The sequence below is a fragment of the Gopherus flavomarginatus genome, chromosome 1 (genome assembly GCF_025201925.1).
Source record: "Gopherus flavomarginatus isolate rGopFla2 chromosome 1, rGopFla2.mat.asm, whole genome shotgun sequence".
Classification (NCBI taxonomy): domain Eukaryota; kingdom Metazoa; phylum Chordata; order Testudines; family Testudinidae; genus Gopherus; species Gopherus flavomarginatus.
The window spans coordinates 119,609,111-119,632,669 of NC_066617.1; the positions used below are offsets into that span (position 1 = coordinate 119,609,111).

Sequence of the window (23,559 nt, forward strand, 5' to 3'; positions counted from 1 at the left end):
GGAGAATCAGGCCTTATAAATACAAGTGGGCTTGATTCTCATTACACTAAGGCCCCTTTGTGATGGGTTCAGTCACAGAGATCCGCTTGGACTGTCACCTGACGTGCTGAAATTACCTCTCAGCCCATTTTCCCTGTCAGCTTGGGACTCCAGAACCCTGCCTTGTTGAGCCAGACATGCTAGCCTACGGCAACACAGACCCAGGGTCTGGGCCATGCCCCCAAAGCTGCAGACTTTAACTAAAAACAGCTCAGCAGATTACCTGTCTCCAGCACCCAGACCCCAATTGGATCCAAACCCCAAATAAATCCGTTTTGCTCTGTATAAAGCTTATTTAGGGTAAGTTTGCAAATTGTTCACACTCTGTATCACTGACGGAGAGATAGGCACAGCTGTTTGCTCCCCCAGGTATTAATCACTTACTCTGGGTTTATTAATAAACAAAAGTGATTTTATTAAGTATAAAGTGTAGGATTTAAGTGGTTTCAAGTAATAACAGAAAGAACAAAGTAAGTCACCAAGCAAAATAAAGTCTAAGCCTAATACATTAAGAAACTGATTACAGGTAATATCTCACCCTCAGAAATGTTCCAACAAGCTTCTTTCACAGACTAGACTCCTTCCTAGTCTGGGCCCAATCCTTTCCCCTGGGAGAGTCCTTGTTAGTTCCAGCAGACATCTCAGGTGGTAAGCAGGGGTTTTCTCAAGACTGGCCCCCCCTTTGTCCTGCTCCACCCCCTTTTATAGCTTTTGCACAAGGTGGGAATATTTTGTCTCTTTGGGTCCCCACCCCTCCTTCTAAATGGAAAAGTATCAGATTTAAGATGGATTTCAGTATCAGGTGACACGGTGACATGTCACTGTAAGACCCTCTAGTCCCCATTGTCTGGCCCACATGTACACAGGAAGACTTTCAAGTAACCAAGGCCATTTACAACTCGTTATTTCTGGTCAATGGGAGCCATCAAGATTCTAAACCACCATTAATGACCCACACTTTGCATAATAACAATAGGACCTCAGAGTTATACTTCATATTTCTAGCTTCAGATACAGGAATGATACTTGCATACAAATAGAAATATATTCAGTAGGTTATAACTTTTGTAATGATACCTTACAAGAGACCTTTTGCATAACGCATATTCCAGTTACATCATATTCACACTCATAAGCATATTTCCATAAAACATATGGAGTGCAACATCACACTCTTTACATCACTCTGGCAGTCAGAGATGATTCATAACTCTGGGTGGGCACAAGTTAAAGTTTTGAGGGGAGGGGTTGCATTTGATTGACCCATGTGTCACCTCTGGGCTGAGGAAAAGCAGCAGAGCCAGAAGCACCAGGGCAACAGTGAGCGAGCACCCTGGGGAGTATCTCATGGCAGCTGGGCTCTGCACCGCATTGCTGGGCTCATTTGGGAGGTCAGCTCGGATCTGTTCCACCCTTCCTGCCCGGGGAGCCCCTGGCTGTGCATAGGTGGCCCGGCTCAGGGAGAAGGGCAGGGAGGGCTGCTGGGCAGCCAGACAGTGCCCCAGCTCCCACAGTGCGGAGAGTCAAGGGTTTGAGCTGGCCAGGTGGTTCCCACCAGCTTCCAATCCACTAGTTCCTGGCAGGAAGCAGCTGATGGTTCTCAAATCCCATGCATCACCTCTGCTGAGTGCAGTGGGGGTCCTAAGGTGCCTTAGTATCACTGAGAAACAGGCCTGAGTGAACAGCTGCAGTCAACACAGACTGTAGTGTGTAGGAAAGTCATATTTTAGGAGACGGCCTTTTCGGGGGGGAGGAAGAGGAGAGAGATCATATCACTCCTGCTGAATAGAGGGACTCACTGGAAAGAGCTGAGACACTGAGCTCTACAGAAAACATCTATGCTTCCCCTTTATTCCTAGGACACTATACATGCCATGGTGCCACGAGGCTGATACGTACCAGGTAGAAGGAAAGAGATCCACATGCAGCTGTCCTCTTCAGAGGGGCCTTTACTTTTTATTTTTTTAAACACAGTATTTAGTCAGGCTTAATTCTCCCCAAGTCATGGATAGTAATAAGGAGCGAAAAATAAGTAAAGACTTAAAAAAATGTAATAAATTGCACATTTTAGCACCTTCCATCTGAGAATCGAAATGCAATTTTACGAACTCAGAGTAAAATCTTCAAAAGCAGTGCCATTTCCAAGTGCCTTTCAATGAGATGTAGGCTTTTAAGTCTTTTAGGTGTTTTTGAAAATGTTATCCTTATGAGCTAAATCCAGTGAGGCAATTCAGGTATTATCAGAATTTTACAAAACTGAGGACACTAAAACACAAAGAGGCAAGTAAGATGCCCAAAAGTTACATAAGTGACTCAGAGGCAGAATCAGATCTTCTGACTCCAAGTCCCCTGCTCTGACCGCTAGACTCGTCCCCTCCACAATGGGATGAGCAGGTAGCAGGACTGTTGAGAAGGGAGAAATAGGAAATGTTCTCATCTTCCTTCCCTCAGTGTAATTCAGTGAGCAGCACTACAAGTAAAAATAACTAACTTCTCTTTAAAAGAAATTGGTTTCCATTTAGTTGAGGTTCGGATCAAAATGCATTGGTAGAGACATACGGGCTGAAAACTGGAAAAGGGAGTGCTGTCAGGGCAAAGATGCATGGGTAGTGACATAGTGGCTCTGGACTAGCATATCTGGGTGCTGGAGGTTAGGACAGAGGTCAATTGACAGATGCATGTGGGGGTTCAAGGTGTGAGTGGTTGGCATTGCTATCGATCAGATGTTTTGGCAAAGCTAGGTCAAGGAGTCATGAATCAGCATGAGATTCACTCAAATAATAAAAAACAAAAACCATTTCTCACAGAATAATGATATTCTTACACTTCTATACAGGCATCATGTTTCTCTCAAACTCCCAAAGCACTTTCCAGACACTGTCAAGAGTTTTATAAACTAGATATACAGCGATCTCATCTTGCAGATCTTTCTGGAGCGCTACAGGCAATGGTTATAGTAGTGCCCAGCAATATTAATCAACAGGTTACGGACAAAGAAAGCCACGAAAGATTTACTTACTGCATCAGGGGAATAGGTACCAAATCCCACTGCAGGAATTTTGTTCCCATCGTTCATCTTAATACAGTAGTCTTTGTCAAACTCCATCTCTTTACAGTATCTCCTCAATTCTTTTCTGAATGCTGAAATTTTGCACCACTGCTGCATGGGCCAGTGAGAGTTTCAGAAAGAAAACACAGTATGAATTTCTATTTTAATTGTACTTTTCTATGAAGTGTACTAAAAGGAATAGCCAAGTTTTGTCCAGCAGGCATAAAGGGAAAAAAATATAAATGCAAACTGACAAAGTTCTCAGAATAACACACTATCATTATCAACAGGTTCAAAGATCGGTCTCTTTCCTCAAACTTTATTGACTTAATACTGCTTCCATGTGTCATAACCTTAGTCCCAGATTTGGACCTTAGCGTCCAAAATATGGGGGTTAGCATGAAAACCTCCAAGCTTAGTTACCAGCTTGGACCTGGTACTTGCTGCCACCACCCAAAAAATTAGAGTGTTTTGGGGCACTCTGGTCCCCCTGAAAAAACCTTCCCTGGGGACCCCAAGACCCAAATCCCTTGAGTCTCACAACAAAGGGAAATAATCCTTTTTCCCTTCCCCCCTCCAGGTGCTCCTGGAGAGATACACAGACACAAGCTCTGTGAATCCAAACAGAGTGACTCCCCCTCTCCGTTCCCAGTCCTGGAAATCAAAAGCACTTTCCTATTCCCCCAGAGGGAATGCAAAATCAGGCTAGCAAATTCAACACACACAGATTTCCCCCTGATTTCTTCCTCCCACCAATTCCCTGGTGAGTACAGACTTAATTTTCCTGAAATTTCCCAGAAAAGAAAACTCCAACAGGTCTTAAAAGAGAGCTTTATATAAAAAAGAACGAAAAAAATACATACAAATGGTCTCTTTGTATTAAGATGACAAAATACAGGGTCAATTTCTTAAAAGAATATTGAATAAACAGCCTTATTCAAAAAGAATACAAATCAAAGCACTCCAGCACTTATATTCATGCAAATACCAAAGAAAAGAAACCATATAACTTACTATCTGATCTCTTTGTCCTTACACTTAGAAACAGAAGACTAGAAAGTAGAAAATACTTCTCAAAAGCTCAGAGAAAGCAGGCAGACAGACAAAGACTCAGACACAAACTTCCCTCCACCCAGAGTTGAAAAAATCCGGTTTCCTGATTGGTCCTCTGGTCAGGTGCTTCAGGTGAAAGAGACATTAACCCTTAGCTATCTGTTTATGACACGCCCCCCAAATTGCAGACAGTGGGGAAGCTCACTGGCGGCGATTTCCTTCTAGAACTTTAAAATAAACAGATTAATACAACACATGCACCTTTACATATACCCCTAAGTATATAACTAACAGACTTTTACATTTTAAGAACACTTTTTAACTACTGAATTTTTGGAAACTTTTACGGGAGAGTGCATTAGCTACTTTGTTAGAAGCTTCTGTGATGTGCTGAATTTTAAAATCAAAATCTTGGAGAGCTAAACTCCAACGAAGAAGTTTCTTGTTGTTCCCCTTGGCAGTATGAAGCCACTTTAGTGCAGCATGGTCAGTTTGTAGTTGGAACCGCCGTCCCCAAACATATGGGCGTAGCTTTTCCAGGGCGTACACAATGGCATAGCATTCCTTTTCACTGACTGACCAGTGACTTTTCCTTGCAGACAGTTTCTTGCTGAGAAACACGACAGGATGGAAGTTGTGATCTGTTGCTTCCTGCATGAGCACTGCTCCTATACCACGCTCAGATGCATCTGTGGTTACTAGGAATGGCTTGTCAAAGTCTGGGGCCCTGAGCACAGGGTTAGACATGAGCATCGCCTTAAGCTGGGTAAAGGCCTTTTGACACTCATCAGTTCACTTAACGGCATTTGGCTGGGTCTTTTTGGTCAGGTCGGTTAATGGGGCAGCGATTTGGCTGTAGTGTGGTACAAATCGCCTGTAGTATCCGGCCAAGCCTAAGAAGGATTGGACCTGTTTTTTTGACCTTGGGACAGGCCACTTTTGGATAGCATCCACCTTGGCCTGTAGGGGGTTTATGGTTCCTCGACCCACCTGGTGCCCCAGGTAAGTCACTCTGTTTTGGCCTATTTGACACTTTTTGGCCTTAACAGTTAGTTCGGCCTGCCTGATGCGCTCAAAGACCTTTTCCAGGTGTAGTAGGTGTTCGGGCCAGGAGTCTGAAAAAATGGCCACATTATCGAGGTAGGCAACTGCAAATTCTCCCAGTCCAGCTAGTAGACCATCTACCAGCCTCTGGAAGGTGGCGGGTGCATTTCGAAGGCCGAAAGGAAGGACATTGAATTCATACACCCCCGTATGGGTGACGAAGGCTGACCTCTCCTTGGCAGGTTCATCTAGCGGTACTTGCCAGTACCCCTTGGTTAAGTCTATTGTAGAGATGAACTGGGCACGTCCCAACTTCTCCAATAGCTCATCGGTACGTGGCATTGGATAGTTGTCCGGACGAGTTACAGCATTTAGCTTACGGTAGTCCACGCAAAAGCGTATTTCCCCATCTGGTTTGGGTACCAGAACCACTGGAGATGCCCATGCACTGGTAGATGAGCGGATTATACCCATTTGTAGCATATTGTGGATCTTCCGTTCTATAGCAGCTTGGGCATGAGGAGACACTCGGTAGGGTGGGGTTCTGATTGGGTGAGCATTACCTGTATCAATGGAGTGGTATGCCCGTTCAGTCCGTCCTGGGGTGGCTGAGAACAATGGGGCGAAGCTAGTGCACAGCTCCTTGATTTGTCGCCGCTGCAGACGTTCCAGGGTGGTTGAGAGGTTCACCTCTTCCACGCCACCGTCTTTTTTCCCGTCGTAGTAGACACTGTCAGGCCACTCAGCATCATCTCCCTGGACTGTAAACTGACAAACCTGTAAGTCTGTGGAATAGAAAGGCTTGAGAGAATTAACATGGTACACTTTAGGCTTTAGTGAGGAATTGGGAAATGCTATGAGGTAGTTTACAGCTAAACGTGTACAAAAGATCTCCCTTCAAATTCAGCAGTCACTCTATAATGGGGGCAAAGCATTTCCAGCAAAATATAATTAAGAAAATTGGTATAACCTTTAACAAAGCATTTTAGAACTAACACTTATCACGTTACTAAATTTTCACACTCAGAAGGAGCAAATAAAAATTAAATTATCTGAAAATAGTACAAGAGAATTGCCTACTGTTTAATTGCTCCTATGAATTACAAATTTGAGCAGCCCTAAGCTACTGGCATGGGAACATAGATAAGAAACTTTTATCAAAATCAGAAACAAGACCCAACTGCATTACAAAGAGACCTTCATTCTTTCCCAGTAATCTAGAACCATAATAGAGAACTTGTTCTGAATTTCTATTTAAAATGTACAGTGTAGAGCTCTTGATATCACCAGTGTGCTCTGGGCTCCCAGAGCAGTATGTTCTTCTTGAAATAAGTCCAGTAATGCAACAAGGCAAAGAATAGGATAGGAATAGTGAAAGGATCCTTTTTAATATACATCTTTAAACGAATACTTGGGGTGGACCACAAATCTAAAGAAAATAGTTTTAATAAAATATCCACATGCAACTGTATGGCTAGAACAATGGAATACACACTGCAGGCCTATCAAAGAGCAGACGTGCAATGCTTTCTACTAAATTTTTTTAAATACAGCCCATGACCATAGCATTCAGTTGCACAGCCAGGCCACTCAGGATATGTCTGCAGAACTTGCAGGAATCTCAGAGCCTGGGTCTACAGACAAGGGCTGAGTGTTAAAAACAGCAACATAGACATTATGGCTTGGGCTGGAGCTCGGGCCGGAGCTCGGGCCTCAGGCTGAGCCTCAACGTCTACACGACTGTTTTCAGCACGGTAGCACAAACGTCAGCCTCTGGACCCAGACTCAGACTCAATGCTGTGGGTTTTAAAAGTAAGTGTAAATGTAACCTTACTCTTCCCCCCTGAACTGGGAGTGACAATGAACCCCAGCTACCTAGCAGGGACTGTTGCAAAAGCACCTGTGAGCTGCTCCATTCCTGAGATACCTCCCATCTACAGACATCCATTGGTACAGCCTGGCTGCTTACTCTTCTTCTCCATAAATGGGAATGAAGACAAACTCTTGGTAGCTGGCAGGGGCAGTTGCAGAAGCATACTTGGCAATATTTTCCCTCCCCATTGTCCATTTGCCACTCCCCCGGGGCTTTCATTTAATCCTTTTTGTTGCTCTCCTCAGGATTTTCTCCAATTTGTCCACATCCCTCCTGAAGTGTGGTGTCCAGAACTGGACACAATACTCAAGCTGAGGTCTTATCAGTACTGAGCAGAGTAGAAGAATTACTTCTTGTGTCTTGCTTACAACACTCCTGCTGATGAATCCCAGAATGTTTGCTTTTTTTGGCAACAATATTATATTGTTTACCCATATTTAGTTTGTGATCCACTATAATCCCTAGATCCTTTTCTGCAGTACTCCTTCCTAGGCAGTCATTTCCCATTTTGTACTTGTGCAATGGATTATTCCTTCCCAAGTGTAGTACTTTCCATCTGTCCTAATTGGATTTCATTCTATTTAATTCAGACCATTTCTCCAGTTTGTCAAGATTGTTTTGATTTTTATTCCTGTCTTCCAAAGTGCTTGCAACCTCTCCCAGCTTGGTATCATTCACAAATTTTATACATGTACCCTCTATGCCATTATTCAATTCATTTACAAAGATATTGATTAGAACCAGACCCAGGACAGATCCTTGCAAGACCCCACTCAATATGCCCTTCCAGCTCAATTGTGAGCCACTGATAGGGGAAGCAGCAGCAGTTATCTGCAAGGCTTATTACTCTGTCAAAGAAGGCTATAGCTTGGTTTGACATGATTTGTTTCTGACAAGTCTAAATTGACTGTTACTTATTACCTTCTAGGTGCTTACAGATTGTTTGATTATTTGCTCTATTATCTTTCCCAGGACCCCAGTTAAGAGGAGTGATAATTCCCTGGATTGTCTGTGTTTGCCTTTTTATAGATAGGAACTATATTTGCCCTTTTTTCCTGACCTCAGGTATCTCTTTTGTCCTCCATGAGTTCTCAAAGATAATCGCTAATGGCTCAGAGATCTCTTCAGTCAGTTCCTTAAGTATTTTAGGATGTACTTCATCAAGCCCTGAGACTTGAAGACATCTAACTTGTCAAAAAGAACAGAGGTACTTGTGGCACCTTAGAGACTAACAAATTTATTTAAGCATAAGCTTTTGTGCGCTAAAACCCACTTCATCAGCTGCATGCAGTGGAAAATACAGTAGGAAGACATATATACACACACTTTCCCAACAATTGACAGAAGGGCCATCCTGATTATCATTACAAAAGTTTTTTTGCCCCTCCTGCAGACAATAGCCCGCCTTAACTGATTACACTCATTATAGTTGGTATGGCAACACCCATTTTTTCATGTTTTCTGTGTGTATGTATAGAGAGAGAGAGAGAGAGAAATTCAGAACAACTTCTCTATCATGGTTCTAGATTATTGGAAAGGAATGAAGGTCTCTTTGTAATGCAGTTATTGAGTCTGCGCTCTTTTTTCCCCCTCAGACTTCCTTCCCACAGGCTCTTAACTAACAATTTTCTGAGTATTAAACTCAGCCTTCTTGAAGACCTTTGTCTTTATTCTGCTGTTTTCCCCTGCTACTATTCCTTAGAATCATTAACTCTACCATTTCATGCTACTGTCACCCAAGTTGCCTTTCACCTTTAATTACTTCCTCTCACTTTGTCAGCATCAAATCCAAAATAGCCTCTCCCCTAGTCTCTCCACCTTCTGTAATAATGAGTTGTCTCCATTGCATACCAGGAACTTGCTGAATAATTTATGCCCTGCTGTATTATTTTACAAACAGATGTCTGGTAGCTGAAGTCCCCATCACGACTCAATTCCTGTGTTTTGGATGATTTTATTAGTTTTTTTTTTAAAAGTCTCATCCACCCCTTTTTTCTAGTTATCTGGTCTATAGTAGACCCCTACCATAACATCACCCTTTCCCCCCTCTTTTATCCTTATCCTGAGACTAGCAAGAGGTCTGCCTCCCACTTTTGTCTCAACCTCAGTGGAAATATATACATCTTTGATATACAAGGCAACGTCTCTTCCCCTTTTTCCCAGCCTGTCCTTCCTGAACAAGCTGTACCCTTCTATGCCAATATTACACAGTCATGTGAATCATTTCACTACGTTTCTGTGATACCAATTAGGACAACTTTGTCGGGCCCTACCAAATTCATGGTCCATTTTATTCAATTTCATAGTCATAGGATTTAAAAATAGCAAATTTCATGATTTGAGCTACTTAAATCTGGATGTTCATGGTGTTGTAATTGTAGGGGTCCTGACCCAAAAAGGAGTTGTGGGGGTGGGAGGTGGGGTCACAAGGTTATTGTAGGGGAGGTTGCGATACTGCTACCCTTACTTCTATGCTGCTGCTGGCAGCGGCCCTGCCTTCAGAGCTGGACAGCTGGAGAGCAGTGGCTGTTGGCTGGGAGCCCAGCTCTGAAGGCACAGCCACCGCTATCTGCAGCGCAGAAGAAAGCATGGCATGATATGGTGTTGCTACCCTTACTTCTGCTTTGCTGCTGGTGGGATGCTGTCACACAGCTGCCACCCAGCACTGAAGGCAGTACAGAAGTAAGGATGGCAATTCTGCACCCCCCCTAAAATAACCCTGTGACCCCTCCCTGCAACTCCCTTTTGGGTCAGGATCCCCAACTTGAGAAACTCTGGTCTCCCCCATGAAATATGTATCGTATAGGGTAAAAGCACATAAGACCAGATTTTGCTGGAGGGGGACCAGATTTCACAACGCGACACTTTTTTCATGGCCATCAATTTGGTAGGGCCCTAGGTATTTGTGATTATTCACTAGTATTTCTACTTCCTCCTGTTTATTCCTTGTACTTCCTGCATTAGTATACAGACATCCAAGATGTTTATTAGATTTATCCACTGTATTTTCTTGTCTTGACTTTGTCCATGCTACAATTTTCAGTGTTCCCCCCACATTCTGACCTTTCACCCAGGTCTCCATTAGTTTGGACTCACCTGTGGGCTTTTGCCTCCTGCCCAGACCTAGTTTAAAGCCACCTCACTAGGTTTGTACACCTCCGAGCATGCCATTCAGGCATGCAGATGGATGCCTCCATCCCCATTAGAAGAGAGTCACTAGCCACCACCACCGTTTGATTTCTCTGGGGAGTGGTGGTGCGATTCTCTCAGCCCGGGGGGCGGGTACATTGTTTCCTTGTACTCCCTGGTCTTCTTTTATCCAGCTGTTGTCTTCTCTTATACTTTTTTTTGTGTTTGCATGGCACCTAGTGCAATGGGGTTCTATTTCATGACAAGGGCTCCTAGGCACAATGGTAATATATCTAATAAATAAAATAAAGCCTCCTGTATAGTCTTTGCTGAGATATTACATTGCAGCAGAGTTTATAAGCAATACCTTTATTCACTTGGTTGACATTTATATTTTGTTTATTTTACTTCCATTATATAAAGCTTATATATAAACAAACATTTATAAACATTATATAAAGCTGAATTGGGTCATACCCATAACTGTCTGTAGGCACAGAAAGTAGAAGGATGTTACAGGGGATGTTTATTCTTAGTAAACATTGAACCTAGAATAATGGATTTTGATGCAGCTGGACTTATTTAGGTTTAACACACACCTAGTTCAAACTCTCAATTCAACTCCATATTTGGATCCAAACTTCTCCAGAAATTGGGAATTTGTTTCTACCATTTGTAGACAAAAAGGCCAGTTGACAATTTTGAAGCTAGAAGCAAACTTCCTCACCGGAACATTAGTATGCAGAAGATTCAATTCTGCGCTGTGTCCAGTAGCTGCTGAGCAATGCTAAGGGAAGGAATTACACAGGAGCTTACATATTACATATGCTATGTAAAAGTTATATGTTTAGATCCAGAGTAACTCAGTTGCAGTCATTTACTGTGGATTTATGCTAGAGTAATGTAGAGCAGAATTTGATTTATTTAACTCAATCCTGCCACACAGTGGACAACTGAATAGATGACTTGCAAAGTCCTATTCCAACCCTAATTATACTCTTAGGTATATTTGTTTGCACTAGGGTATTCATCATGAAGAGTTTTCCCTACTGGTAACACCTATGAGAGTCTTTAGGATAGTTAATTTATTATTAACTTTGTTCTCTGTTGCAAAAGGAAATTTCACCTGAATCAAAAGCTACCTTGAACTGAACTTTCTGCTTCTCCAGATACTAGTTATTGCAAGTTTTCAAACCGAGTTAGAAAATTCATCTATACAAGGAATTGTGCAAAAAATAGTTTTGGATAAGACATTTGGAGAGGCAATGAGGAATGCAAGCCATAAAACAATGACAATTAGGTTTTTTTCTATTATCTTTTAATTTAGGAATAAAAACATAAGTGAGAATAATTTCCCCTTATATTTTACTGCAGTCATGATATTGTGTGAGAAAAACTGCTTTTGGATTTTGAGTGAAACATGATGCCTGTTTATAAGTGTAAGAATATCATCATTCTATTATTTGAGTGAATCTCATGTTGACTCATGATAGTGTGAGAAAGTTTAATATATTTGGAACCTTAGGGTTTGTATTAAAGCCCAAAGAAGTCAGTCAATGAACATAATTCCATTGATCCCACTGGGCTTTGGATCAGGCCCTTAGTGGATGGCTTAAAGGAATATAATTGCCAGCATAATATAAAGAACAGGTAGCATCTATTGTTTTAATAGCAATAGATAATCTACAAGGCTATTACTTCAGATGAATCAGAATATAGAATATAGAATATAGATCATCAAACGTGACAGGAAGAATTTCCCCTCAAAATATTGTATTGTACTATATACATTAGTTTTTCCATTTGTTAGCGTTCCCTGAAGTAGTCATCATAGGCTAATTCTTCAAGAAGAAAGTTAGGCTTTGTTTCCTGCGGTATGTTTTAGGATATAAATATTTATTGTGAGAGAACAGGGAGTATGGATAATGAGGAGATCAATATAGTCAAACTTAAATTTCTGCAGTGATTGTTCCTGGACTTCCAGACTAGCTCAGGGTGGTTAAAAGTATGTCAAATCTATAAGAATTAAGAAACAAAATAGAACAGACATGATAACATTCCTTTCTCCAAGGCTGAATATCTAAGGACTGGTTTTCTAAAATATCTTTGTAATGAAACGCCATCTTCTTTGCCTATTTATCAAAAGGGTCATACTGTGAGGTGTTGTATGCAACACTGTATGTAAACTAGTGTACAAAGATAATAGGCTTGCTAAATACTAGGACAAACAGCATTAATGACATTCTTCACTGCTTAAGTATAAAATGGAGTCCACATAACAATGTACTTAGTTTGTCTACAACTGTGCCATTAGTTACTTATATGGCTGACATCACTTTGTTATTGAAGCACCTCCCAGGCATTTATCCTCACAAAACCTCACAGGATGCACTTCACCTACTTTTCCTGCAATGGAGCCTCTTCTCTGGATTACGGACGTCATCATTTTTACCAATAAGGTAGCCTGTCAACACTACTGCTTAAGTAGGTGGTGTCACCTTTGATTGAAAGGATGTATTTTCTCCTACCAGGGTCTGACTGTGATGCATTTCTGACATTCACCATCCTGCTAAACCCAGGAAGCATAGACCCAGAAGTGAAACTGTTTTTCTGCATGGCAGTGTCACAGGATCAGCGCAAAGGACAGATAGCTAGCTGCATCTTTTTCAATGTGAGATACGATGGGATTGTGTTTGATTGGTAACATTTGAAGATGATCTAAAAGAGCTGTCATTGATATGAGTCGGACAAGTAGCATGATTTGTGTGGAATAAACCCACAAAACCGCACATCTGCAGTTACAGGACATCTCCTTGAGGCAATATGTTCAGGGGGAAAGGAATTTTCACAGACAAATATATTCACGCTCTCGCCCAGACCAAGGAATGAAGCCATTCAGACAGCAAGACGTTCAAAGAACAAACAGAAAAGGCCAAAAGCAGAGGTATAGAAGACTTACTGCTGGCATTGGTAACCTTTCTATTCCCTCTCTTGCTCTTGAGATTTCTGAGTCTCACTGAAGAGAAGAAGAAGTGCTGAGGTAGAAACAGCAAACCATGCTAATTCCATTGCTTGATCTCTGGCTGACTCACCCTCAGGTTTCAGATGTTCTTCAGTTCCAAGAAAACAGGGAAGAGTTATTTTGGCATTAGTGGGAGTCAGTATTGGGTAATTCAATACGTTATAGCAGCTTAATATCACTTGGACATTAATGTTTATTTCAGGCTGAAGTTTGGCTTATGCAGTCTGAACCCAGTGTGGCAAACTCAGGACACTTAGCTACCAGGAGAGGGGTAGTAATTAGTCCCAGAAGGCTTAACCATGGAGGAATAAGGTTCAGCTAGAACAGAGGTTACCAGGGAGCTAATTAGTTTCAGCTGGCCCCAATGGCTGGAGACCTTTCTAAACCCTCCCTGGCAGGAAGCAAGGGGTGGGGGGGGGGTGGGGTGGAGAGAAGTAGAGTAGCTGCCAGTGAGTAGGGGCAGCTGAACTCTGAAACTTTTCTTGCAAGGCAGATTTCCTCTCCTTCTGGGGAGAGTGCAAACAGAGAAAGGGCCTGACTGAGAGGGGATCAGCAAGACCCTGTGCGACTGTGAAGGGCTTTTGCTTTGCCCAAGCCTGTGTCTCCAAGGTTAAGAAGGACTGAGCTAGCAGAGGAGAGGCAGGTACTTTGCCACACGTGGTGTCAGGAGTTGGATGTACTAGTGAGTGAGGTTTGGTGGCAAGCCATCACAGGGTAAGGTAAAAAAAAAAATTCTGGGAAAAATGGAGGATGTACTGAAGGCGTTGATGCAGGCCACCACGGCTCAACAAGAGGCTACCTGAGTACAGGTGGCGGCCCAGCGAGAGTCCGTACGGGTACAACAGGAGACCAACCAGCTGCTGATTAGCCAGGCGGCCCAAGATCGAGCCACCCTGACCGAGGTAGTGAACCAGTTGAAGGCCCTGACCACGATGACGCATGAGGCCAAGGGGGCCTGGCCGCTATGGGCGAGCAACTACTTACAGAAGATGACAACAGATGACGATATAGAGGCATAACTCCTTGTGTTCGAGAGGACGGCACTGCGGGAGGCCTGGCCCCAAGACCAGTGGGCAGGTCTGCTGGCTCCATTCCTGTGTGGGGAGGCCCAGAAAGCCTACTTCGACTTGACCGCAGAAGCAGCTATGGATTACCCTCGGCTGAAGGAAGAAATCCTGGCAAGGGCAGGCGTGACGCCAGCCATAAGGGCCCAGCGCTTCCACAAGTGGAAGTACCGGGAGGACAAACCACTGAGGTCCCAGCTATTTGATTTGATACACCTTGCGCGGAAGTGTCTCCGCCCCGAGGCCCATGGGCCAGAGAAGGTAGTAGAAACCCTGGTATGGGACAGGTACATGAGAGGGTTGCCGCCGGACATACGGGGGTGGGTCCGCCAAAAATGATCCCTCCTCTTATGACGATCCAGTTGCTCTCATGGAGAGGCACTTAGCAGCCCAAGAACTCTCTCAGACCACCGGGGGAGGAAGGCGCCAGTATCGGAGACAAGCCTCTGCGCCGAGGCCCCGGTTTGCCCTAGCTCCAGGCCAGAAAATGGAGGGGAGGCAGGAGGCGGAAGAGCCGCCAGCAGTCCCGGAGAGACTGGAGGACTGGGGAAGAAAAGCTCAGGGCATAAATCCCAGCAGCCCGAAAAATAGGGGGCTGCCCCGAGGGGGGTACCGATGTTATGCCTGTGGTGAATTAGGGCATATTGCTGCCCAATGCCCTAATCTAGGAGAGCCCATGCAGTGTGAACTGGGAGATATAGGGGGACCATGCGAGCTAATAAGTCTAGTCGGGGTTGCGATGGTCCCCCATAGGTACACTAGGCCCGTTAAGCTGAATGGTATAGAGACCACAGCATTAATAGACTCGGGAAGTGCAGTCACACTGGTCTCAGGGAAGCTGGTCAGGCCGGGCCAACTATCCCAGGCCAAGCGCTCGGGAATAGCCTGTGTCCATGGGGATATCAGCTATTACCTGACCGTCCCCATACGCATAGAAGTTCTTGGGAACCCCGCTGAGTTGACAGTGGAAGTCGTTCCGAAACTCCCTTACCCTGTCCTTATCGGACGAGACTTCCCGGGGTTTGATGGCCTACTCCCTGGGATGAGGGGGAAAGAAAGAAGGACCCTGGGACCCAAAGGGTGGCCCAGATTGAGGACCCTCTCCCCGCCTTCCACGAGTTTAGCCAGGATGTGTTCTTCCCACCGGGGAAGTCCAGGAAGACTCGGAGGGAATGGCGGGCCGATAAAAGGAGGGGGACAAGGATCCTGACCCGGTACCCAACACCTACACTGGCAGGGGAAAGAGGGGACTCAGTTGACAGCGAGACGGGATCGGCCGACTACAACCCAATTGCTGGACCGGGTCCCCCAGGCGCTGTCCCTGAGGGGGAGAAGGAGGTAGACCCCCCCCGAAATAGGGCCAATAGGGACCGCACGCGGGACTTTTGGTCAGGATCAGGCTGATGATCCCATATACCACAACATTTTTAAGGAAGTAGTCGAGGTAAATGGGGTCCCAGTGGAGGGGAGAACTAAGGGCCCAGGGCCGTATTATATGATTTAAAAAGATCTGCTGTATAGAGTAGTCCGCGTCCAAGAGCAAGTCATCGAACAATTCTTGGTCCCTCGGAAGCATCAAAAAGCGGTAATGGATCTGGCCCACAGTCATCTATTTGGGGCCCACCTAGGGATGGATAAGACCCTCAATCGGATTCTACAGAGGTTTTTTTGGCCTGGTATTTATGCAGCCATCTGGCGATATTGTTCCTCCTGTCCGGAGTGCCAAATACATGGGCCCCAACCATACTTAAGGGCCCCTCTGGTACCTCTGCCAATTATTGAGGTTCCATTCGAGCGAATAGCTATGGACATAGTGGGGCCATTGGAGAAGCCGGCCCGGGGCCAGCAGTACATCCTGCTAGTACTAGATTATGCCACCCGATACCCCGAGGCCATCCCCCTACGGAATGCCATGTCCAAGACCATAGCCAAAGAGTTAGTCCAGATATTCTCCAGAGTAGGGATACCTAAGGAGATCCTGACGGACCAAGGGACCCCCTTTGTTTCTAAACTGATGATGGACTTGTGTACCATGCTCCACATACGGACCCTCAGAACGTCGGTCTACCATCCCCAGACCGATGGCCTTGTTGAACGTTTTAATAGGACGTTGAAGAACCTGTTACGGAAGGTGATTAGCCGCGACGGAAAAGACTGGGATGCCCTGCTGCCTTATGTACTGTTTGCTGTATGGGAAGTTCCTCAGGCTTCCACTGGATTCTCCCCCTTCGAGCTGTTATATGGTCGACACCCCAGGGGCATACTGAACCTGGCTAAGGAAGACTGGGAAGAACAGCCGAACCCGGGGAGAAACATTGTGGAACATGTGCTGCAAATGAAAGACCGAATAGCCCGAGTCACCCCCCTTGTGTGCGAACACATGGAGAAGGCCCAAGGGACGCAACGGACATACTACAATCGTCAAGCACAGTCTCGGAAGTTCCAGGTGGGGGACCAGGTGATGGTGCTCGTGCTCATACCCACGGCGGAGATCAAGCTCCTGGCCAGATGGCAGGGGCCCTATGAGGTAATCGAAGCTGTAGGAGAAGTTGACTATAAAGTCCGGCAGCCAGGTCGCCGGAAGCTGGAGCAGATCTACCATATAAATCTGCTGAAACCTTGGCAGGATAGAGAAGCTCTGGTAGCTGCGCTGGGGGCACCATCTCCTAAAGGCGATCAGCCCAACCTGGTAGGAATATCCCCGGAGCTGACCCGGAACAACGATCAGAAGTGATCAGCCTGATCAAATGCAACCAAGATGTGTTCTCGGAAAAGCCAGGCAGGACTACTGAGGTTCACCATCACATCTTCACAGAACCTGGAGTGAAGATGCACATCAAGCCATACCGGATCCTGGAGGCCAAGAGAGAAGAGATTACAAAAGAGGTCAGGAAGATGCTGGCCTTAGGAGTCATTGAAGAGTCTCATAGTCAATGGTCCAGTCCCATGGTTTTAGTGCCTAAGCCAGATGGCAGTATGAGGTTCTGCAATGACTTCCGCAAGCTAAACGAGATGTCCCGATTTGACGCCTACCCTTTACCCCGGATAGATGAGCTGATTGACAGACTGGGAAAAGCCCGTTTCATGTCTACCCTTGATCTTACTAAGGGCTATTGGCAGATCCCCCTGGCTAAAGCTGACAAGGAGAAGATGGCCTTTGCATCCCCAGAACGACTATATCAGTACACTGTTCTTCCCTTTGGGTTGCATGGGGCCCCCGCTACCTTCCAGCAACTGATGGACAAACTGTTACGGTCCCATGGGGAGTACGCTGCTGCCTATCTTGATGACGTCATCATATATAGCCCCGACTGGGAGACGCACCTAAGAAAGGTAGAGGCAGTCCTGGATACCCTGAGAAAGGCCGGACTGACTGCAAATCCCTCCAAATGTTCAATCGGCTTAGCTGAGGCCAAATATCTTGGATATATAGTGGGGAGGGGCGTGGTGCAGCCCCAACTCAACAAGCTAGACGCCATACAGAAGTGGCCCCGACCACTCCGGAAAAAACAGGTCCGAGCATTCCTGGGACTCGTGGGGTAATATAGACATTTCATTCTCCACTTCGTCACCAGGGCATGCCCATTAACGGACCCGACCAGGGCTTGGGGCCCAGACATAGTAAAATGGTCTGCTGCAGCCGAAGCCGCTTTTGCAGATCTGCGAACGGCCCTCTGCACAGACCCCGTACTGATAGCCCCAGACTGGAGGGAAGAGTTTATCCTACAAACAGATGCCTCTGAAGTAGGGCTGGGGGCGGTGCTTTCACAAATGGTCGGAGATGACGAACACCCCGTCCTCTTCCTCAGTAGAAAGCTCCTGCCTAGGGAACGGAAGTACGCCATAGTGGAAAAGGAATGCTTGGCAGTAAAATGGGCCGTTGAAAGCCTCCGCTACTATCTACTGGGACGGAGGTTTACCCTGGTCACGGACCATGCCCCGTTGCAGTGGATGCAGCAAAACAAGGCCAAAATGCGAGAATAACGAGATGGTTCCTATCGCTTCAACCCTTCCACTTCACGGTGCGACACAGGTCGGGAACCCAACATGGCAATGTGGATGGCCTGTTGAGGGTGCACTGCTTTCCGACCCAAGTAGCCCAACCCCGTAGTGTTGAGCGAGAGGGGGGGTATGTGGCAAACTCAGCACACTTAGCTACCAGGAGAGGGGTAGTAATTAGTCCCAGAAGGCTTAACCATGGAGGAATAAGGTTCAGCTGGAAGAGAGGTTACCAGGCAGCTAATTAGTTTCAGCTGGCCCCAATGGCTGGAGACCTTTCTAAACCCTCCCTGGCAGGGAAGCAAGGCGGGGAGGAGAGAAGTAGAGTAGCTGCCAGCGAGTAGGGGCAGCTGAACTCTGAAACTTTTCTTGCAAGGCAGATTTCCTCTCCTTCTGGGGAGAGTGCAAACAGAGCAAGGGCCTGACTGAGAATGGATCAGTCAGACCCTGGGCGACTGTGAAGGGCTTTTGCTTTGCCCAAGCCTGTGTCTCCAAGGCTAAGAAGAACTGAGCTAGCAGAGGAGAGGCAGGTACTTTGCCACACCAGTAAAAAAAAATCTCATCCAAAAATCACACTATCAACTTTAATTAATGAGAAAAATATCTTGTGGTGTTTCTTTTTGGGTGATTAATAAATTTAACTGATTCTGAAATTAAACAGAGTCAAACTTGTCAAGTGATTTGCCTTGTGGGCATTCACCCAAGAATGATACACAGAAGAGACATTAAAAAGGACCTTTACACTCAGTGAAAAGACATAGGTGAATGAGACTGTTTACACTAAACACCACCAAACTTGGTGAATAACATTAGGGCATAACACTGTTAACAATTTGAACAACAACAACTACTGATCACAAGAACTCTTTGTGTCTAGATGGATTCTACTGCCTGTGGCCCCACATATTCTTGCAGAAGAGCCATAGCAGGGATTCTAAAGTCTTTAAGGCTCATGGTTCTCAACTGTAGTTATTATCATTCTGACCCTGTGAGGTGAGGCTCTCTTTGGCCCTTAACTGGGGTTCTCCAGAGCTTTCCCATAGCTCTCCCTTTTTGGGCTGCTCTTCATAGGGCGTTTCTTGCTGATCTCCCCTCTTCAAGGTGAGAGGATTCTTATCCTGGCCTAAGCCAAGCCATTCCTTCCCCAGGCTGAATTTCAGAAACCCACCTCTGTCCTTTCACGGCCAGAGAAGATGGCTCCCTCCAAATTCCATTCCTAAGACAATCTGACTGGCTAAGAGGAACTTGGCTCTTCAGCAAAGCCTCCTCTGAATCAAAGCTGCAGCTGTGCAGTGCCTTGCTGAGAAAAAAGACAGTCCTGGCCTCTTGTACAAGACCATTTTCTTTGTTTGATGGCACATTTCTTGCCCGCAAGCCCAATGGAGAAGCCTGCTGCATTTCCACCATGTTCAAATAGGAGCCTCAAACAGGCTTCAGAAGAGATTTTCTGAGGTAAAGCTTTTTCAGAAAAGGAATTAAAATGCACAGACTCCTCAGAGGGTCCAATGTGACACAGAAATGTTTGGTACCATATTAAATTTGGAAAGAATTTGAGGTAAATTTGTTATAATAAGCACAGACTCCACAGAATGTCCAGCCAAAACCCATAATTGTTACATTAGGAACTTAAAATAGGCCCTAAAAAGGGGATTCTCTGAGGTAATTGGTTTTAGAATAGGAGTTGAATACTGGCACTTGCAAAGGCTTTCAGGGTGAGAGTGGCCTGCTGTGTGCACAGATTGGCTCTCCGCATATGTTTGGTTCCTTGGGGGAATATTTGAAACAAATTCCCTGGAGCACTTCAGTGGAGAGAAAGTGAATGCCTTCAAAGGACAGAGCCAGGCAATCATTAAGGGGCTGGCCACTAAACTGGGAGGTGCACATTAGCTGGTCAGCACATTAGCTACTGGCTGAAGCATGGCACACTGTTATGCTACATTTGTTCCTCTGAGGCACATGAAGGAAAGGAGGAGGGCTATGCTGTCCTCGGCTTAGAAATGGAGTAGACAATACACAGTCTATGAACCAAAGAGGACTGTCCTTAGCTCTACTGAATCACAGCAAATGCTCACCCTAAAAGTCTTCATGCACCTCTGTGAAAAGCCAAGGGGTGATTTTGAGAGGATGACCCACACAACCTCTCAATTCCTGTCAGCTTCCAATCTATCCTGGATTTACTTGTCCCTGGTATGTCTCTAGAAGGATCCAAGACACCTTGAACCTCACCAAATCTGTTGCCTCGCAAAGGTCTCAAGATTTTCATGAGGAGAGCAATGTATCTTCTTCCCCATGGACAGATGCGTCCAAACTCAAATAGTGCTGATGGTAGGCTGAGGGACATCAATCCCCATGAGAGCTCTCAGGGTGGATAATACTCCATACCAGAATGACAAACACATTTACTTAAGCTCTGAGCATGATATGAGTCTGTGACTCTAAGCTGCAATTTACAGCCTTGGTAGCAATGTTTTCTGACACTTCCTGCAAACTCAGTCTCTTATTCCTGACAGGACAGTTTGAGAGTGAAACCACTGAATCTGGATTCATCTCTGTTGAGAGGCAAAAAACCTAAAAACTACTAATATTCACAGTGTCGGGGACTCTAACCCAGATGGCAAAGTTCGTTGTCTGACCGCGAGAGAGACAGGCAACACCAGCAAGGTCCGATCAAAAGCTCTTTATTGAGAAGTGCACGCATCAATAGAGAGCAGCTCGTCTTCAGCGAGAACCAGCCTCTCTCCTTACATCTTAGTATAACCCTATATAGACAGTTCCGTCGCGTCATAAATTATTCACTTGAGCAACTCACCCCCTTCTTCTAACAACTAGAAACTAGACACCTTTAGTACACATGCATGCCTAAAGTTAGAAATGTAGGGGAGTTAAAAAACAAACAAAGAACAAAACCAGGGAGTGAAAACAAGGAGGCTGGGAAGCTAGGCCTCTTATCAGTTCTTGAAGGATCTGCTCCTAACATAGCACATCTGGTACTATGCCAGGAATGCAGCCTCTCCTTTATCTCACTTTTTCCCAGCGCTTGTGAGACATGCTGCTTCTTAGTGTTTTTCCACTCAGGGATTACACAAAAACCTCTATTAGCCTGACTTTGGTCAGGTTGGCATATCTGCTTTTGTCTGCTATAACTTTATTCAGGCTTAACAACAGCGTACATATTTTCTGAACACCAGCCATGGATTAACAGAGAAAATACCTTGATAAATTTGTTTTTTCCCCTTCCTAGGAGACTGAACATACTGAACACAAATCTGGCTGTTCTCTTCCATTATAAATCAAACAAAGACTCAGCACAAATAAAAGATAGTGTTCGTAGATCCACCACAATGGGTATTGAGAAGACCAAATGCCCTCTAAGTGTGAGTCAAATATCTGCATCAGATTAGTATTATATTACTATATGCAGCCAGGAAGTTAAAGAGCACCAAATACTCTCCTTCCTTGTTTAAAATGGTGATGGTGACAGCTGACAGGCGGGTTATGATATGGCTTCCAATATTGCTAACAGTGAGGGCCTGAATTGGTGCTGGCAATAGTAGGAATTTTTTGAAAAAATTCTGAATGTAGATGGATCTATATTCTCCAGCAGGACGAATAACTTTGTATCTGTTTTTGGTACTGCAATATATTTGGGTTACATGGGTGAGTTTCTTAGGGGTAAGATACTCTTAAGTAGAGCTGGGTGAATATTTGATGAATTTGTTTTTCATTGAAAAGTGCATTTTTTGAGACCCAAAACTGTTTGTGGAATCCAGGTCAAATTCAGTGAATGGTTTCAGTTGAAAATTCTCTCTCATTTTGAACATTTTATTTTGACTTTTTTTATTTGAAATGCTTTGATTTAAAAATTTGACTATTTTTTAAAAAGTGCACACACGAAAAAGGTGAAACACCTCAAACTGCCTAATTCAAAGAAAATCTAAAAAAAAAAAAATCGTGTTGAGGTGATGGAAAACATTTTGGTGAACTCAGAATGAATCAAAAACTGAATGGACTTTCATGTTTTTGTCAATTCCAGATTTGAATTTATGATTTGAAGAGAAGTTTTGAAAAAAGTTTTCCATTCTAATAAAAAAATCCACTATTTGCTAAACTCTATTCCTAATAGAGTAGAACCTCAGAGTTATGAACTCCTCGAGAACAGAGGTTGTTCATAACTCTGAAATCTTCGTAACTCTGAACAAAATGTTATGGTTGTTCTTTCAAAAGTTTACAACTGAACATTGATTTAATACAACTTTGAAACTTTATTATGCAGAAGAAAAATGCTGCTTTTAACCATCTTAATTTAAATGAAATAAGCACAGAAACTGTTTCCTTACCTTGTCAAATCTTTCTTCAAAAATTTCCCTTTTTTTAGTAGTTTATATTTAACAGAGTTCTGTACTGTATTTGCCTTTTTTCTTCCTGTCTCTGCTGCTGCCTGATCGCACACTTCCTGTTCCAAAGTGTGGTTGACTGGTCAGCTTGTAACTCTGGTGTTCATAGCTCTGAGGTTCTGGCCAAACTGCGGCTCTTTTACAGTTCAAGTGTGGCTTGCAGAGCCTCCCCCGCCCCAGTACCTCCTGTTCTCCCCCCCCCACCCCACCCCCCATACACACACTTGGGTAGGTGAAGCTCAGGGCTTCTTCCCTGCGGTGGGCTGATGGGGCTAGAGGCTTCCGCCAGAGACTAGTGGTGCCTGCTGAGAGTGGGGTGGGAGCACAATTTAAAGCCCCCCCTCAAACAGCTTGACTTATCTCCAAAAACACCCCCCCTTTTGCCCTCAGTATCTCTCCCTGCAGCTCCCATCTGTTTGCTGTTGCTTCTCCCTATGGCTGCAGCTCCCAGTTTGCTGCCTCCAGCAGCTGCCACACAGGGAGGGGACCCGGCAGCACCATGTGACTGAAGAGGGTCATTAAACCCTGGCAACAATCTAGGGGGCAGCACTTGACCCCACATGCTCCCACCATGTGTTGCCTCAGGCTTCTGCCCAGGGGAGAGGGGTGCCTCAAGGCTTCAGCCCTGTCATAAACAGATAAGTAAGAGTTAATAGAACAGAAGTGCTTCATGTCTCTTTTGCCTGTAAAGGGTTAATAAGTCCAGTGAGCCTGGCTGTCACCTGACCAATCAGGGGACAGGATATTTTCAAATCTTGAGGGAGGGAAGTTGTGTGTGTGCTGTTAGTTTTTGGTGGTTGTTCACTCTGGGGCTCAGAGGGATCAGACGTGCAAACAGGTTTCTCTCTAATCTCTCTGATACAGGTTCTTATAGATTCAAAACAGCGAGTACT

General features: G+C 44.8%; 4 protein-coding genes and 1 pseudogene across 10 annotated transcripts in view; 1 reads left to right on the top strand and 4 right to left on the bottom strand.

The window, feature by feature from the left end:
• The window catches only part of LOC127058850 (aldo-keto reductase family 1 member C3-like), a 202,559-nt gene extending 189,302 nt beyond the window's left edge, over window positions 1-13,257 (bottom strand). For 4 of the 6 annotated variants that reach the window (XM_050969252.1, XM_050969243.1, XM_050969282.1 and 1 more), the window contains exon 1: window positions 3,055-3,145. In XM_050969252.1, coding sequence (XP_050825209.1) covers window positions 3,055-3,145 — 91 coding nt within the window. Of the gene's footprint in view, window positions 1-3,054; window positions 3,179-13,146 lie in introns of those variants that run through there. The other 2 variants (XM_050969224.1, XM_050969293.1) reach the window with 2 other exon arrangements.
• The window catches only part of LOC127058943 (aldo-keto reductase family 1 member B1-like), a 172,035-nt gene that overhangs the window by 114,731 nt on the left and 33,745 nt on the right, over window positions 1-23,559 (top strand). The window lies entirely within an intron of this gene.
• LOC127058826 (perilipin-3-like) overlaps window positions 1-23,559 on the bottom strand; it is a 159,033-nt pseudogene that overhangs the window by 93,724 nt on the left and 41,750 nt on the right.
• Window positions 1-23,559, bottom strand: part of LOC127058910 (aldo-keto reductase family 1 member B1-like) — a 171,845-nt gene that overhangs the window by 80,953 nt on the left and 67,333 nt on the right. The window lies entirely within an intron of this gene.
• LOC127058892 (estradiol 17 beta-dehydrogenase 5-like) overlaps window positions 1-23,559 on the bottom strand; it is a 164,544-nt gene that overhangs the window by 35,120 nt on the left and 105,865 nt on the right. The gene's annotated exons all lie outside the window — the stretch shown is intronic.